At 38.5% G+C, this 18,235-nt stretch overlaps 2 protein-coding genes and 1 long non-coding RNA gene across 3 annotated transcripts in view; 1 reads left to right on the top strand and 2 right to left on the bottom strand.

Moving 5' to 3' along the window:
• LOC139187164 (uncharacterized) overlaps positions 1–4,030 on the top strand; it is a 102,595-nt gene extending 98,565 nt beyond the window's left edge. Inside the window, exon 3 of the long non-coding RNA XR_011570781.1 lies at positions 3,586–4,030. This is a non-coding gene — a long non-coding RNA (uncharacterized lncRNA). The remainder of the gene's footprint in view (positions 1–3,585) is intronic.
• A 2,451-nt stretch (positions 4,031–6,481) lies between these two features.
• LOC109568961 (olfactory receptor 51G2-like) lies at positions 6,482–7,441 on the bottom strand. Its single transcript, XM_019974310.2, has one exon. The coding sequence runs from the start codon at positions 7,439–7,441 to the stop codon at positions 6,482–6,484; it is 960 nt and encodes a 319-aa protein (XP_019829869.2).
• An 8,423-nt stretch (positions 7,442–15,864) lies between these two features.
• LOC109568960 (olfactory receptor 51G1-like) lies at positions 15,865–16,812 on the bottom strand. The gene has a single exon (XM_019974308.2). It carries the CDS (start codon positions 16,810–16,812, stop codon positions 15,865–15,867), a length of 948 nt encoding a protein of 315 aa, XP_019829867.2.
• Positions 16,813–18,235: the final 1,423 nt, after the last annotated feature.

Here is an 18,235-nt window from a genome sequence, read left to right as displayed (position 1 = left end):
GCTGTACAGCAGGCACATGGAAAATGTCAGCGGGTTTACATGGAAGACATATCAGATATCAGCACAGGAATGGACAATAAAATAGTAATGGTAAAAATAATAATTGCAAGTATTTATCAGTCCCTAAAATGTGCTCAGCATTTTCCTAAATTCTATTCTAACCACTTTAAATGAATTATCCAATTTAACAGTCACAACTACCATATAAAGTAGTCATTTTAGCATCACAGTTTTACATAGAAAGGAATTTAGTCTTTGAAGGATTTTCTCAAGGTCACATTACATACATGATGAGTATGGAAAGCCTGCTTTAAAATTCAGGCCTGCAGAACCCAGAGTTATAAGCTTGAAACTGTTCTAATTTACCTTTTAGATACATGGTTTTTCTAAACCCTTAGACCCTAAAAAGGAAGATCTTGAATTCCCACAGTGATGTTCCCAGGTTATAGGCAAAAAGTCATGTCTAGCTAATAGGGGTGTAGAAAGATATATGTTTATAGATGCATCTGTATTGTACACAGATGTCCATGAAAAACAGCCCAGGGAATAACCTCTGGGCTGAGAAGTCTTTTGGGTATTTTACATGCTGAGCAACTGCTTTTATAACAGAGACCTGCAGTCAACATTTGGATTAGCTGACTAAATTTATCTTTCTTATTTCATAATTGGATTTTCCAGTTTTAAATTTCATTTGATAGTTTTCCATCCCAGAACAGCTTGTTAGCAACAATTCTGCACTTTTTTCCAGCTCATTTTGCAAACTTGTTAGTGTTAGTTAGTCATGTCCTTCTCTTTGTGACCGCATGGACTGTAGCCTCCCAGGCTCCTCTGTCCATGGAGTATTCCAGGCAAGAATACTGCAGTACATAGCCATTCCCTTCTCCAGGGGATCTTTCTGACCCAGGGATAAAACCTAGGTCTCTTGCATTGCAGGCAGATTCTTTACCATCTGAGCCACCAGGGAAGCCCATACTATAAAATATAAAGAATTTTCCTGTATCGTGACTTCTTTTAAACATGACCATCTATTGTGACAAACTATTGAGACTATTTTAAAATATGTCAGTATATTACCAATTGTCCTTTATTGAAATATGTTAAAGTTTCAATGAGAGAAAAATGTGATAATATTTGGAGGACTCTCACTTTTGAAATGAAGCTTTTAAAAATTAACATATATTACATTATAGAGTGGGCTTCCCTGGTGGCTCAGTGGTTAAAGCATCTGCCTGCAATGCAGGAGACCTGGGTTCGATCCCTGGGTCGGCAAGATTCCCTGGAGAAGGAAATGGCAACCCACTCCAGTATTCTTGCCTGGAGAATCCCATGGAGGGAGGAGCCTGGTAGGCTACAGTCCACAGGGTTGCAAAGAGTTGGACACAACTGAGCTACTTCACTTTTGCATTATAGAGCAGATTTATATTTAAAGAAAAAATGAGAAGGTGCATAGTTTATATATCCCCTTAACCCTACCCACCCAATTGTGTCTTAATATTAACCTTTTGCATTAGTGTAATATATTTGTTACAATTGATGAGGCAATATTGGCACTTTATTAAGTACAGTCCATAGTTTAGGACTTCAGTCTTTTATTGTACATCTTTTGAGCTTTGACAAACGACATGCATCTACCATTACAGCATCATACACCATAGTTTCATTGCTCTACAGATTCCCTGTATTCCACCTATTTATTTCTCCTTCCCTCTAACCCTTCTGACAACCACTGATCTTTTTCTGTGTCTATAGCTTTTTGTTTCCCAAATGTCGTGTAGTTGGTTGGAATCATACAGTATTGCAGCCCTTTAATATTGACTTCTTCCATTCCCATATACACTTTAGTTTCTCTCATACCTTTCTGTGGCTTAAAGATAAAGCCACTGTAACTAAAAAAAAAATTTTTTTTAAATTTATGTTAAATGCTTTCTCTTTCCATTTAAGCACAACTGGGGGTAATTAGGACGTAGAAAATTCTTAGTTGAGGTTTAAAATATAGCTTCTTAATTTTTCCAACAAACATGTATTTTTTATAATCATCTTATATAACTTCTTTCTCCTTCATATAGTTATTATTCTCAAACTTCTAATAGTTTATGAATAAGAATAACCAATGGATCTTACAAGATGAAATTTCAGACCTGCCCTGTGCCTATGGCACCTGGGAAAAAAAAGCATAAAAAATTTGCAGAGAAAATATTTTGTATATTGGGAAGATAGAGAGTTTGTCTCATACTGAGGAAAGATAAATGTTAAAGAGATAAATCCTCTGTCAAGGGCTCCCCTACAGCTCCTACCTACTCTCTTCCTCTATACAATTTCCTATGAAGAGTACTCTGTGTCACAGCTTCTCAAAGGACAATTCAAAACACATTGGCTAATTCCTTACAGTTTAGCTTGGGCAGCTCTTGTCAATGTGTCTTGAGTTCCCTTTGCTCCTTTGATCTTGCATTTGGAAGTCCTGAGAATACATACTATGTCTTATTCCACCTGGAGAGAACTGACTAAAATTTTTTTGCAAAAGTATGTTTGAAGGGAATCTAAATATCTGTACCATATACACCTACTGTTTTTGTTATTTAGATGTGGGTATAGAATTAATAATTTGCATACTCTAGTAAATCAGTTGCATGCATGCTCTCATGGCCAACTCTCAGCAGCCCCATGGACTGCAGTCCACCAGGTTTCTAAATCCATGGGATTTTTCAGGCAAGAATGCTGTAGTGGATTTCCATTTCCTACTCCATGAGATCTTCCCAACCTAGGGATTGAACTCATGTCTCTTGCATCTCTTGGATTGGCAGGCAGATTCTTTACCACTGTGCCATCTGGGAAGCCCGAGTACATCAATTCAGTTCAGTTCAGTTCATTTCAGTTCAGTCGCTCAGTTGTCTCCGACCTGTTGCGACCCCATGGACTGCAGCACACCAGGCTTCCAATCCATTGCCAACTCCCAGAGCTTGCTCAAACTTATGTCCATCGAGTTGGGGATACATCTAACAATCTATCCTGTCATTCCCTTCTCCTCCTGCCTTCAATCTTTCCTAGCATCAGGGTCTTTTCCAATGAGTCAGTTCTTCACATCAAGTGGCCAAAATATTGGAGCTTCAGCTTCAGCATCAGTCTTTCCAATGAATATTCAGGACTGATTTCCTTTAGGATTGACTGATTTGATCCCTTTGCAGTCCAAGGGACTCTCAAGAGTCTTCTCCAACACCACAGTTCAAAAACATCAATTCTTTGGTGCTCAGCTTTCTTTATGGTCCAACTCTCACATCCATACATGACTACTGGAAAAACCATAGCTTAGGCTATATGGACCTTTGTTGGCAAAGTAATGCTTCTGCTTTGTAATATGCTGTCTAGGTTAGTCATAGCTTTTCTTCCAAGGAGAAGTGTCTTTTAATTTCATGGCTGTAGTCATCTGCAGTGATTTTGGAGCCCAAGAATGTAAAGTCCGTCACTGTTTTCATTGTTTCCTCATCTATTTTTGCCACTAATTGATGGGACCAGATGCCATGATCTTCATTTTTTGAATGTTGAGTTTTAACCCAGCTTTTCACTCTCCTTTTTCATTTTCATCAAAAGGCAGCCACTATGGAGAACAGTGTGGAGATTCCTTAAAAAACTGGAAATAGAACTGCCTTATGATCCAGCAATTCCACTGCTGGGCATACACACTGAGGAAACCAGAAGGGAAAGAGACACGTGTACCCCAATGTTCATCGCAGCACTGTTTCTAATAGCCAGGACATGGAAGCAACCTAGATGTCCATCAGCAGATGAATGGATAAGAAAGCAGTGGTACATATACACAATGGAGTATTACTCAGCCATTAAAAAGAATACATTTGAATCAGTTCTAATGAGGTGGATGAAACTGGAGCCTGTTATACAGAGTGAAGTAAGCCAGAAGGAAAAACACCAATACAGTATACTAACGCATATATATGGAATTTAGAAAGATGGTAACGATAACCCTGTATACGAGACAGCAAAAGAGACACTGATGTATAGAACAGGCTTATGGACTCTGTGGGAGAGGGAGAGGGTGGGAAGATTTGGGAGAATGGCATTGAAACATGTGAAATGTCATGTATGAAACAAGATGCCAGTCCAGGTTCAATGCACGATGCTGGATGCTTGGGGCTGGTGCACTGGGACGACCCAGAGGGATGGTATGGGGAGGGAGGAGGGAGGAGGGTTCAGGATGGGGAACACATGAGAAATAAAGGAATAAAAAATTTAAAAAAATAAATAAATAAATAAATAACTTGCCCAAGGTAAAAAAAAAAAAAAAGAATTTTCCATATAGAAATGAATCACCAGTCCAGGTTTGATGCAGGATACAGGAAGCTTGGGGCTGGTGCACTGGGATGACCCAGAGGGATGGTATGGGGAGGGAGGTGGGAGGAGGGTTCAGGATGTGGAACATGTGTACACCCGTGGTGGATTCATGTTGATGTATGGCAAAACCAATACAATATTGTAAAGTAAAAAAATAATAATAATAATTTAAAAATTAAAAAAAAAAAAAGACTTTTTAGTTCCTCTTCACTTTCTGCCATAAGGATGGTATCATCTGCATATCTGAGGTTATTGATATTTCTCCCAGCAGTCTTGATTGCAGCTTGTGCTTCATCCAGCCTGGCATTTCACATGATATACTCTGCATATAAGTTAAATAAACTAGGTGACAATATAGAGCTTTGAAGTACTCCTTTCCCAATTTGGAGCCAGTCTATTGTTTCATATCTGGTTCTAATTGTTTCTTCTTGACCTGCATACAGGTTTCTCAGGAGGCAGGTAAGGTGGTCTAGTATTTTCATCTCCTTAAGAATTTTCCACAGTTTGCTGTGATCCACACTGTCAAAGCCTTTAGTGTAGTTAATGAAGCAAAAGTAGATATTTTTCTGGAATTCTCTTGTTTTCTTCTTGTTCTGTGACTTAATGGATGTTGACAATTTGATCTCTGGTCCCTCTGCCCTTTCTAAATCCAGCTTGAACATCTGGGAGTTCTTGGTTCACGTACTGTTGAAGCCTCGGTTGGAGAATTTTGAGCATTACTTTGCTAGCATGTGAGATGAGTGCAACGGTGCAGTATGAACATTCTTTGTCATTTCCATTCTTTGGGATTGGAATAAAAACTGACCTTTTCCAGTCCTGTGGCCACTGCTGAGTTTTCCAAATTTTTGGCATATTGAGTGCAGTGAGTGTATTGTGTACGTCAATTACAGAATGACTATTATCACAGTATATCATAAAAAGTGGCAAAGTAATACCACTTCTCAGGTGAATCTCACTTCTCTGCTTCCCATTTTCAGTTCAAATAGTGACTAATAAGCTGAAATTTCATGGTTCATGACATGAAAATACCTTTATTATTAGATGATTTGCAGTTATAATTAACAACAATTTGAACCATGAATGTTCTCCTGGTCTCTCTCATTCCCTAATTTCTTGATCATAAAAAACTAGTTTCTGAGAATATTTTTTTCATGATTAAGAGGATATTTACCTATTAGATTATTAATGAGGTCCTAAAAGCACCAAAAAACACTTCAGGAGAAAGTACCATAGCAACATTTATCATATAATCATTAGTATGAATACTTTTGCTTTTAAAATGTTTGATCAAAGCCTATTAAAATTATATATTATGAGCCTTCTGAAGGAACAATCTTCTTGCTTTCATTCTCATTTTTCAAAAAATGGGATTATAACTCTGGCCAAACATATTTGCTGTTTAAAAGCAGAATATTGAGACCATCTTTGAAATTAATATTGAAAAATAGAGGGAAACAGCAAAATCCTGAAATGCCCTAAAAGGAAAACTAAGAAGTACTCCTATGCTTGATTTTCACGTATCTAGAATTACATTTATTGCCTTATGAATACTTCATTCTTGCCAGTCTTCCTCAAAAATATAACCCAGGCATTCATTTATCCTTTAATTCAATAAATACAGCCAAACACCTAATAAATAGCAAGTGCTATGTTAAAGAAAGGGGATGTAATTGTCAACAATAGATAAAGAATTCATTTCCTCATGAAGATTATATTTAATGAAGATTTTCCAAAATACTTCTATTATCACTGAATTCCAAACATACTGATAACCCTATTTGCCCCAAATTCTCCTAAACTCCCAGGAAAAGCTTTTTTATGTCCTTTTTTTTTTTTAAATACATTTGTAAAGTTTGCAAGTAATTCTTTAGAGTTCCTTTTCCATTTAGAATGGCAATTCTCCCCTTGAGCCTTAAATTTTATGAACTTTTCTTCTAAAGCAGAGGCTGAACTTTGTTTAATGAAAAATAAGTCACTGATGTGGTTATTTCTTCCCATGACTGAGAACTTTCTGTGGAAGACGTTGTGTGTCTCATCCCTGTCTTCTTCTTTTCATTATGGGACTTACTTTATGTTCAGTGGCTCATTAGAAAACTATGATGGAGTCTTGCATGCTTTTTCTCTCTCTACCAAAGACTTAACGATCCTGAACATCTCTGATGCCGGTCCTGTCTGAGCGGAAAAGGTGCAGCATCTTCAGTCGGATCTGCCTGGTCTTAATGGTATAAACCACTGGGTTGAGCAATGGAGGTGTGAGAAAGTGCAGATAAGAGAGCAGCACATGGCTGGAAGGGGAAGCTCGTCTGCCAAATCTGTGGATCATGGACAGGCCAATCATAGGTGTGTAGAAGAGCAGCACAGCACAGATGTGGGAGACACAAGTGTTGAGGGCTTTGAGGCGCTCGGCCTTGGATGCAATGGACAGCACTGTCTGGAGGATGAGCCCATAGGACAGGACAATGAGCACAGAGTCTACCCCCAGTGTGGACAGCACCACAAAGAGACCATAGACGCTGTTGGTGTGGGTGTCAGCACAGGCCAGCTTCATGACATCCGGGTGCAGGCAGTAGGAGTGGGACAGCAGGCGAGTCCTGCAGTAAGGCAGCTGCTTCAGCATGATGGGGGCTGGGATGTGGAGACCGATGCTGCGTACCACAATGACCAGGCCCAGCCTGGCAATCCTGGGACTCGTGAGGATGGTACCGTAGTGCAGGGGCTTGCTGATGGCTACAAAACGGTCAAAAGCCATGGCCAGCAGCACAGAGGACTCCATGATTGAGAAGGTGTGGATGAAGAAGAGCTGGGCCAGACACACATCCAGGGCCACCTCCCTGACTCCCAGCATGTAGATGGAGAGCATGGTGGGCAGGGTGGAGGCAGACAGCCCCAGGTCGGTCATAGCCAACATGGACAGGAAGTAGTACATGGGCTGGTGTAGGGAGGGGTCTGACCTCACCACCCACAGGATCAGGCTGTTTCCTGCCAGAGCAGCCACATACATGGCACACAGAGGAATGGAGAGCCACGTGTGCCCAGCCTCAAGGCCTGGCAGGCCTGTGAGGAAGAAGGAGGTGCCAGTGTGGTTGGAGTCTGCCATGGTGACCTGAGGGGTGGAACTCCAAAAGTACAATCACATGCCCTAGAATTAAAAGATTACTGGGTCAGAACCTGTTCTGTAAATTAATATATTGAAAAGACACTCCAAAATAATCCTCTGATAATTACAGCCTTTTAATTTTTCCAAGTATTCCCCCTAGTTCATAGATCAGAAACACTTAAAAAAAAAAAAAAGTGAGTTTGAATTATTAGAAGAAATCATGCATATGTAGTAAGATTGGCTCTGGAGCCACACAACAAAATTTAACCCTAAATCAGAGTTTGAATCATGATTCTTGAAAGGGAGTTAGACCATATTGATTCTAACTCTACATTATACATACTGGGAAATTAAATCCAGGTTCCAATGTAGTCAGTGTGTCTGATCTAAAAGCACAGTTCAGTTTTCCTCACTCCCTGTCAGGATCTCCTTCACATACTTTTCAGTAAGTACTTCTTGAATAAGGTGAACATGAGAATTTTGCAGAGAGATACCTTCATACATACTAAAACATGGTTCCCTTTAACACATTAACACACCCATGTGAGCACACAAATGAAGCCTTTCTACATACAATCTAAACTGCCAAGTTATGGACATTTATCCAAATATTATTCATTGTCTAATGTCTATGATTCAATGTCTTATATGAACAAGCATAACATATAAATAGAATGATTCCTAACTCATTGCATATTGAACAGACACTTTAAATATCATCAGTAACTATTCAGCATTATATTTATGAAATTATAGAAACTAGAAAAAGACATTTGTTTGCCAAGGAATCAGGATTTAGCTCCACTTAAAAAGTAATTTCTGGAGGAGGATAAAAATCTGAGAGTAGGTCTTTTGTTTTCTCATTGTTCTCTGCCTTGAATTTTGGCCACTGTGTCACTCCATGCCATCTCAACCACCTTCCGATACTTTGCCCATTATGAGTTCCATTTTTGAGAATACAGTGAAAGAGAACTCAATTTGAAAGTTTTTTCACTTTCCTTCCTAATCATAAACAAAGGGAGATTACTATAGTTTTCCAGAAATACAAAACATTAAAGAATCACAATGAAAAGGGTAATTTAATTTTGAGGAATCTTACTAAATCTTATACTCAGAGACTTTTTTTCAGATGGTATTGATATTTTTTCTGTATCACATTTCATTTTATATGCCAGGGGAAGTGCAATCCAGTATTACTCTCTCTTTGAAAAGGAGGTCTGCATATTTGTGAATTCTTTCACTTTTTCTTCTGCAGGTAAAAATGTATAGTTCATTACCTTTTTATTTCACTTAAGTACTTTATAGAACATTTTCATATATACCATTTTAAAGCAATTCAAACTTCAGAATGTAGCAAATCAGTTTTTCCAGACAAAGCAACTTAATCATGAAGAATTCAAATACTTAACTTTCCTAAGTTTACATAGATAATAAAAGGAGGGAGGCTTTCCTCATGGCTCAGGGGTAAAGAGTCCATCTGCCAATGCAGGGGACATGGGTTTGATTCCTGGTCCAGGAAGTTCCCACATGCTATGGAGCAACTAAGCCCGTGCACCACAACTACTGAGCCTGTACTCTAGAGACCAGGAGTCACAATTACTGAGCCCACATACTGCAGCTACTGAAGCCAGCCTGCTCTAGAGCCCATGCTCTACAACAAGAGAAGTTGCTGTGGTGAGAAGCCTGCATACTGCAACTGGAGAGTAGTCCCAGTTTGCTGCAACTAGAGAAAGCCCATGCAGCAACAAAGGCCCAACACAGCCATAAAGGAATAAATAGAACTATTTTAAAAATAAATAAGTGAAAGGAGGATCCAGGACTGGAAGTGAGTCTCTCTGACTCAGTGGTTTTTACTCTGAATATTGTTGTTCGGAAGACAAATGCCCGTCAAACAGACTTGAGGTACTCACAAACCTTATCTTTAAATCAAAGTAAACTAAAAACTCTCATGAATTCCTGTTTTTTTTTTAAATTCCTTCATAATGGCCGCTTCAGGTTTGTCTATTGTAATCTACTTTCTTACCATCAGATTAGATGCCTGCATTTTCAGTCAGTAATTAAACTGTCTGAGGCAATGTTCAAGATCCAGGAAATAGAATGATGAAAAAAATAATAAGATCTCAATAAAAAGAGATGCGTGAGTCAATATTATTTCAAATATGTGAAGAAAATAAAACAATGTGGAAAGAGAAGGGGGTGTTATTTTAGACTGCCAGTTTAGGTCAAAGTTCTCTGAGGAGTGGGCAATTGAAGAAAGCAGAAGGATGAAAAGGAGCAAGAAAGTTGGAGATTTTTGTGTATGTGATTAAGTCTTTGGGTTTTTTTGTTGTTGTTGTTCAGTCGCTCAGTCACGTCCTACTCTTTGTGGCCCTGTGGATTGCAGCATGCCAGTCTTTCCTGTCCTATACAGATGTACCAAGGAAGAGAGGTAGATATCTACGATAGATATAATTGCAATAAGAAATAAGAGAGTTATGTGAACCTTCTAGAGCCAATACCATCACTTAAGAAAACTGTATTCCATTTGCTGGGGCTTCAGGGATCAGGGTGGTATTCACTTCTGTGCTGAATATATAGCAAGTGGCTCTGAAAGTGTGGACCCTGGGCTAGTGGTATCAGCAGCATGAGAAATTGTAATAAGTACAAACTATTAGGTCCCACCCTCGCCTACTGAATGATGGTTTCTCAGGAAGAAGCCCAGAATTAAGGTGCTTTAACCAATTCTCCAGGTAATTCTGATGCAAACCGAAGTCTGAGGGTCACTGTGGTACATTCTTGGGAATACTATTGCTTAGTAAACAGATAAGTGCAGTGCTCTTGAAGTCTCATTAAAACAAAAAAGTGGGGGAGAATCAAAAGTCATGAGTTAAGAGAAAAGGAACACTCTTAGACAAAGAAAGAAACCTTGCATCTTAGTGCCAAATTCTGAGATGGGATCAACAAAGACAGTCACAAACAGAGTGTTTTAGTAGGATGTACCAAATGAGTTTGGATCTTCCCTGGTGGCTCAGACCGTAAAGCATCTGCCTACAATGACTACCATGTGGGAGACCGGGGTTCAATCCCTGGGTTGGGAAGATATCCTGGAGAAGGAAATGGGAACCCACTCTAGTATTCTTGCCTGGAAAATCCCATGGATGGTGGAACCTGGTAGGCTACAGTCCATGGGGTCGCAAAGAGTCAGACGCCTCTGAGCAACTTCACTTTCATTTTCTTTCTACCAAATGAGTTTACCATAGAGCATTAAAGATTAAAGAAACCTGTAGAGATTATAGTAAATAAGAATACTATTTGAAAAAAAAATTTTTTTTCAGGACTTCCCTGATGGCTCACTGGGTAAAGAATCTGTTTGAAAAGTATCGCATTGTTATTAAAGTAATCTGTCCACTAAAGTCTGCTGCTGTAGAAAGTTGGACATGCTTTTTTATCCTTTTTACATACAGATTTATGAAATTTCTAGACAATTACTGAATTCCATCTTATCTTCACCCTGGGGTTTCTTCAAAGTTAGAGAAGAATCTTTAACATTTCTTTAACAGATTGAAAGACCCTTTGCTTCACTCACAGGTTTTACATGTATAGGTAAAAGTACAATGAATGCCTCTAAAATAAGCAGATTCAGGGTTCCTGGCATTATTTCACTTACTTAGTCTTTGAGAAAATGGAGTTCTGAAAGAAGACACTGAGATGCTCATATATGTAGTGTGTATTATTATTTTTTTATGTTTTGTACTAAACTGACTGCTTAGGAGAGGGAAAGTTTTGTTTTTTTTGTGTGTGTATTCACGTGTATGTGATGATTTTTCTTGTTTTAATATTTTTTAAAAAAGTATTTTCTGAGTGAAGGGATTTCATTGTAAGAAGCAGAATAAAAGTCTGGGTACCTGCCTCTGGTTCAGGCTCCAGCAATAAAATACTAAATAAATAAACAAACAAAGCAACTTGGACAAAACTTGAACTTAAACAAGAGCTGCTTCCACAAGAGTTAAGGATGCACTGTGAGCTTCTTCCTCATGGGAATGCCTCCTTTTGTTTTGTCCACAGATTTCCAACTAGGAGAAAACCTGTGGCATCAAGGTACAAAGTGGGAAGCCACACTGGATTTTCTAACACCAATATTTACTTTCTTCTGCAGGCACATTAAAGTGAAAGTCTTGCTCAGTCATGTCTGACTCTTTGCGACCCCATGGACTATACAGTTCATGGAATTCTCCAGGCCAGAATACTGGAGTGGATAGCCTCTCCCTTCTCCAGGGGACTTTTCCCATCCCAGGGACTGGGTCTCCTGTATCTCAGGCAGATTCTTTACCAGCTGAGCCACAGGGAATGACCATAGAATCCTTAGGCACATTAGGATTCAGATCAACAGCATTGAGAGAGAATATTCTGCCATGATAGTAATAATCAAAGAATAGGCTTCATGTTCATAAAGGATTCTCCTCTCACACTGCATACACACACTCACATATACTATGCTAATTTCGCTTTGTCAATCTGATAGTTTTACTTGAAGATAAACTAAGACAGTGGATAGAAGAGTTCCTAGTATTCTATAAAGTATTTAGAAAGTAAATAATAACTGTGAATATTTGTCCATCCTTTAATTTAGAAAATTTACTTACCATACTCAAAATCCAAGGCACTTTTTCAATGCTGATTCTTTAGAGATTTAGACAAAATTGCAATTAATCTTGATCACCTTAGGCCTATCAATTCACATCTTTTTGTTCACTTCCATCTTGTAAGGAGAAACAGACCATCTTTTCAAACTGTCTTCACAAACCAGCAATCCCTATACCAATCTGTTCCTTAAACTTTTCCTCACTTTAGCTTATCTACCTTAAGAAGCATAGAATCCATCTTCCTAGAAATTCAGGTATACACATATCAACCTGTATTTAAGACAGTGGAGGCTTTTGAAAATAAGTTGCCAGCTCCTACTTGCTATTTAATTAGTTCTATCTGTTATGACAACACTTTTTTTTTCCTATTATAGATTGTTTATTATTTCTTTTTTTTTTAAGTTTTATTTTATTTTTAAACTTTTGAGAAATTCTTTAGAAAACATACCCAATAGCTCCTAGATAGTATCTGAAGATGAAGAGCCCCTTTTCTTCCTCTAAATCTTCAGTATAATATCCTTTTTCAGGGTCTTAATTCAAAACATATTAACAAGTCCTTAAACTAGCACTAATAAGGAAACTTGGCAAATTGGTTTTACTCCTTCTTTCCCCTCCAAACCCCACAGATTGTTTACTTACCCAGAAGGAGATAAGATCTGAGAACCTTTCCCACCCCTCTCCTGGGTACATTCCTGAATTTTCTCCCTTGCTAAACACTCTGGGCTTTGGGGAAGCACTACCTTTAACCATGTCACTGCCAAACAAGTTTTGCAATGGGCCAAAGACTCTGTTGTGATTGAAAGTTCTTCGGACCTGCCAAGGCTGAATTTTTCAGTTACCGAGTCCCTATATATTACAGTTAAAAAGCAATTGGCCTTTTTGAGAGTATAAGCTTCAACATCAGAAAGGCCTGAGTTGAAAAAAGTCTTTACTGGTAATTGTCTAATGTGCAGGCTCTTTTGGGGCTCATTTCTCATGTCCCTAAAATATAATATTACTACCATTGGGAAGTAACGGATATATGATTAACATCAATGGCCCTAGCGTTAAACTGTCTAGGATTGAATCTTAACTCTGTCCCTTAATAGCTCAGAATACTTGGGTATGTTATTTAATCTCTCATTGACTCAGTTTCCTTATCCATGAAATTGGAATAGTGAAAAGAGCTAATTCACCATAGTTTTGAGTATTAAACCAGGTACTCCATTAAAAAATTTAAAACATTGCTTGTTGTTATTCAAATATTCAAATAATTATCTATTTTAATATGATTATTATTTTATAATATTACAATGAGTTTTTAATATAATAACATACAAATCACTAGTAAGTTATTTTAAAAGCATGTATTCAACATTAAATAAATTATATGATAATGATGGTCATACAAATGCAGCAAAGAAACTTTGTATTGTTGCCACAGAAATTTTAAAGTTCAATAAAATGAAAGACTTTCTAACTTTGAGGAAATGTCTCTGTAGTTAAATAGAAATTAGAAATTTAGCCACAGCATTGAAAACCAAGACAACTAATGCTACTATGAAATAATGTTTTGTAAAGTTCTTTGTTTCACTGTATAGGCAAAATAAAATGAAAGCTTAATTTTTGTAGACACACTTACTTGTCAAATCCCTGAGTATGAATGCAGAAAAATAGAGGCTTGAAAAATTTTCCACTTATATTTCCACCTTCATGTTATATGTTATAAAGAAATAATAGGTATTAAACATATTCCAACTAATAAATAAATAACTCTAACTCTGGGCAAGATATGTAAAATATACCAAACCTTGAAAAACAAGCAGGAAGATCTTTGATTTCTTGTGATAAAGGAAACAAGATGTGAAATTCATATCCATCTGGGCTTTCTGCCTGACTGTATTTTACAAGCTCAGACAGGGAAATTGAATGCAAATTTAGAGCAGTTCTCTTCCTAATGGAGGAAAGTATTAGCCTGTGAGTGACAGACTTGCTTGACCTAATGTTACCTAGTGTTACCAAACCCAAGCTCCCTCTGCTTACCACATATGAAAGTGAAAGTTGCTTAATCTTGTCCAACTCTTTGGGACCCCATGAACTATACAGTTAGTCCGTGGAATCCTCTGGCCCAGATTACTAGAGTGGATACCCTTTCCCTTCTTCAGGGGATCTTCCCAACCCAGGGATGAACCAAGGTCTCCTGCATTGCAGGTGTATTCTTTACCAGCTGAGCCACAAGGGAAGCCCAAGAATACTGAAGTGGGTAGCCTATCCCTTTTCCAGGGGTTCTTCCCAACCCACGGATTGAACCAGGGTCTCCTGGATTGCAGGAGGATTCTTTACCAACTAAGCTATCAGGGAAGCTCACCACATAAAGAATCAATAAATCCAAGAGACTAGGTGTTGAGGCAAGGAATACAACCTTATATAGGAAGCTGGCTGCTGTAAAACATGGCAGACTACTGTCTAAAAATAACATCTTATTGGGGTCTGGATGCCAGATTCTTTCATATAACACAGATGTGGGAGGGGGAAGGTGAGGAAGTAAAAGGAGAAGGTCATTAATCTTACAAATATCTGCTGGAATGGCCAGTCTCAGGGAAGTGATGTGTTAATGTCTTCCTTCCTGTAGATATCTACATGTGGACAGGGTCCTGAACAAAGGCATTTTGGTTTAACATTCAGATAGAGGGGCAGGGTTCCCTATGGCAGACCATTATGTACAGACAATATCATTTTAGTGAACAAAAGCAATGGTAAGCAAATATTAAAATGAAAGAAACAGATGCAATATAGAGTCAGAATTTGCTCTTCCCTATATCACTAGTACAGATTATGTTTGTAATAATATAATATAATCAGTTTGTAACTGATAGAGCAGTTCTATCAAAGAAGTTAACTCAAGATTTACTTTTGAAAGAAAGAAACCATGACACCAAAGCAAACCAGTTTTTCTAGCTTTGACTTGTCTATGAAAGCCTAGTCAATTCTCATAAAAATGGCCTTGCAGGATGACAACTCTGCTTACCTTTTAAATCCTCCTTAAAATTCAGAGAAAATTCAGTTGTACATGGTATTCATCATTCAAAGACTATAACACGATAGTTTGTGAAGTCTCAGAATATCCCATGTCTTTATTAGAAAGTGAAGAGCAGTGCTTTAATTACATTCAGAGGGCTGAAGAATACTGGAGTCTGTATATGCTTTTTATACCTCATGAAGCTTAAAAAAACACTTATCTGCATAATATTCACATTGTAATACATTTAATTTTATTATAATAATGTATTTATTTATTCAAAATGCACTTCAATTTTTTGAAATATTCTACTTGGTTTACATTAACCAGTGTAACCCACATCTCGAGTTAGTATGCAAATCATAAGAAAAATATATTTTGATTTCACATATTTGTCAAATTCTCAGACAGTACAACAAAGCGAGGCTCTCGAGCTTAATTTTGTATGGTTCTAGGTTTTTAGTTGGAAGGCATCATTAGATGTCATTTGGAATCCTACTCTTCTAATTTGCTTGCTTTTACATGAAAATGATATTCTCAGGAGGCTGTCGGTTTCCTCTGCAATAATCTGAGTAGTCTGCAGAGTGATAATGACTTTGTCAAACAAGAAACACATCTGTTGGTTAGTTTGTTTTTCATTAAGCAGGCACTATTAAGCAGGCTGGAAAAACACCAAAAAGTATTTTGGTCAGTGTTTCTGACTAATTAATTGATAGATTGTATGAAAAGAATTCTCTGCCTCCTCTCTGAGAAATCTTCAGTCAGCAAGCTGGTAATCATAACCAGGATTTCAACCCTGAGGCTCAGAGTTTACTGGGTTGGAGCATCTTCAGAATGCGTGCTCGAATCTCTTTGGTTTTGACAGTGTAGACAATTGGGTTGAGCATTGGAGGTACAAGAAAGTGCAAATAGGAGAGAAGCATGTATATCTGAACTGGCAGCTTCTTTTTCCCAAAGCGATGGATCACAGACAGGCTGATCAGTGGGGTGTAAAATAATAGTACAGCACAAATATGGGAAATGCAAGTATTGAGGGCTTTCAGTCGTCCAGCATTGGAAGCAATGCTCAATACTGTCTTCAAAATCATCACATAGGAGAGGAGAATGAAGACCGCATCCAGCCCCAATGTGGAGAGCATCACAAAGAGCCCAAGGCCACTGTTCACAACTGTGCTGGAACTGGCCAGCCTCAGAACATCAGGGTGAACACAGTAGGAATGTGACAGTGCATTCACAGGTGGGAATTGCAGTCTTCCAAGGAGTACAGGCAGGGGCAGGTGGAGGGCAGCACTACGGGTCACACTGGCCAGCCCAGTGGCCCCGATGCACTTGGCTGTCAGGATGGTGGCATAGCGTAAGGGCTCTCGGATAGCCACACAGCGGTCAAAAGCCATGGCCAACAGCACAGCTGACTCAATTACTGAGCATGTGTGGATGAAGAAGAGTTGCACAAAGCAGGTTGCAGCTCCCACCTTCCTCTGGCCCAGGAGAAAAACAGCTGCCATGGAAGGGAGTGTGGAAACTGCGAGGCCCAGGTCAGCCACTGAGAGCATGGAGAGGAAGAGGTACATGGGAGTGTGGAGGCTGGGAACAGACTTGACAATGTACAGTATGGTGGTGTTGCCCAGCAGAAAGAGAACATAGATGAAGCAGACAGGAATAGCTGTCCAGCAATGAGCAGTCTCCAGTCCTGGGAAATCCATCAGTATGAAGAAGAAATTGCTGGCACTATTGTTGATAGGAACTGCCATATCTCTGAGAGATTTTTGCCCTTTAAAAGTTATGGAGACAGCAAAAAGTTACTATTTTATAGCATTCTCTATCATCTCATCCCATATGGCACCCCTGACCCATGCCTTCATATAAATATTGCTCTTCTTTTCTCCTCACAATACTGAATCCTGTTCCTTTACACATTACCCTAGGGTATAATGCTACACTCTCTTTTGGGTGGTTTGTCAAAAGAGAGCTTGAGACTAGTTTGTCCAAAGAGACTAGTTTACAGAAGCAAATTAGGCCTTTTGTTTATAGAAAATTTCTTTCTCATATGCAGATATTTTAATGGATAAAAAAGGCAAAGTGAAACTCTGTATTGAGAGTGCAGTGTCCTTGTACATAATCTAAATCAGTTTTTGTACCATAATAATAGGGTTCTACAGAGAAGGCAATGGCACCCCACTCCAGTACTTTTCCCTGGAAAATCCTATGGACAGAGGAGCCTGGTAGGCTGCAGTCCATGGGGTCACTGAGTCGGACACGACTGAGTGACTTCACTTTCACTTCTCACTTTCATGCATTGGAGAAGGAAATGGCAACCCACTCCAGTGTTCTTGCCTGGAGAATCCCAGGGACGGGGGAGCCTGGTGGGCTGCCGTCTATGGGGTTGCACAGAGTCGGACATGACTGAAGCGACTTAGCAGCAGCAGCAGCAATAGGGTTCTAAAGAAACCTAGATTTGGATAATTGTATTTAATGACTTCTTGGTAGTTAGAAAATAAAGTATATAAGAATGTTAACAGTAACTTTGAACTCCTGATATAACCAGATCTATTTTTTGCTCTGACAGGACATCAGAACTAATACCTTTGACAAATACCAAGAAGAGTTTGAGTTTTATCTGTATTTTTCCTGCATTTATGTCCCTTCTTAATCCTAGTTACAGATCTCTGAAAAATATTTGAATATCTGGTACAGATCTGTGGGAGAAGGAAGGTCAAAACTAAATAATATTTGTCATTAGAAATATAGTATAATCTCAATGCCATGCACAATTACTGAGTTCCTGCTACATACTCAGTTTAAATAATATACTGACAGATGATGTATAGCTAATGTTTTTGAAGGTCCACTAACCCATGGGTCAACAGAGAACACATCCATAAACTAATTCATGAGGGCACTGACTATGAGACACATAAAAGATTCCAACTCTCTATCTGCATCCTGCTCTCCATGACTCACCTTTTTAATGATCCTGATTCCCTCACAGATGATTATTAAAGAACAGAATAAAGTGTGGAATCTCAGTTTATGGAGTTCAAATGAGACTTTGTTCACATTGAATGATGCTTCTCTTTGTCAACATCTCCTTGAGCAGTCTTATGTATGTGGCAATTATGAACAGTTAATCTCCATTATAGTCTAATTCTTTTTCATAAACCAACTATAATGCTG

The sequence above is a fragment of the Bos indicus genome, chromosome 15 (genome assembly GCF_029378745.1).
Source record: "Bos indicus isolate NIAB-ARS_2022 breed Sahiwal x Tharparkar chromosome 15, NIAB-ARS_B.indTharparkar_mat_pri_1.0, whole genome shotgun sequence".
NCBI classification, from domain to species: Eukaryota; Metazoa; Chordata; class Mammalia; order Artiodactyla; family Bovidae; genus Bos; species Bos indicus.
The sequence above is the reverse complement of the archived record's forward strand: the minus strand, read 5'-3'. Positions and strand labels throughout refer to the sequence as shown.

What these genes read in the sequence shown, in the direction of transcription:
- LOC109568960 (XM_019974308.2), bottom strand. Translation starts at nt 16,812, where the DNA reads ATGGCAGTTCCTATCAACAATAGTGCCAGCAATTTCTTCTTCATACTG.
- LOC109568961 (XM_019974310.2), bottom strand. Translation starts at nt 7,441, where the DNA reads ATGGCAGACTCCAACCACACTGGCACCTCCTTCTTCCTCACAGGCCTG.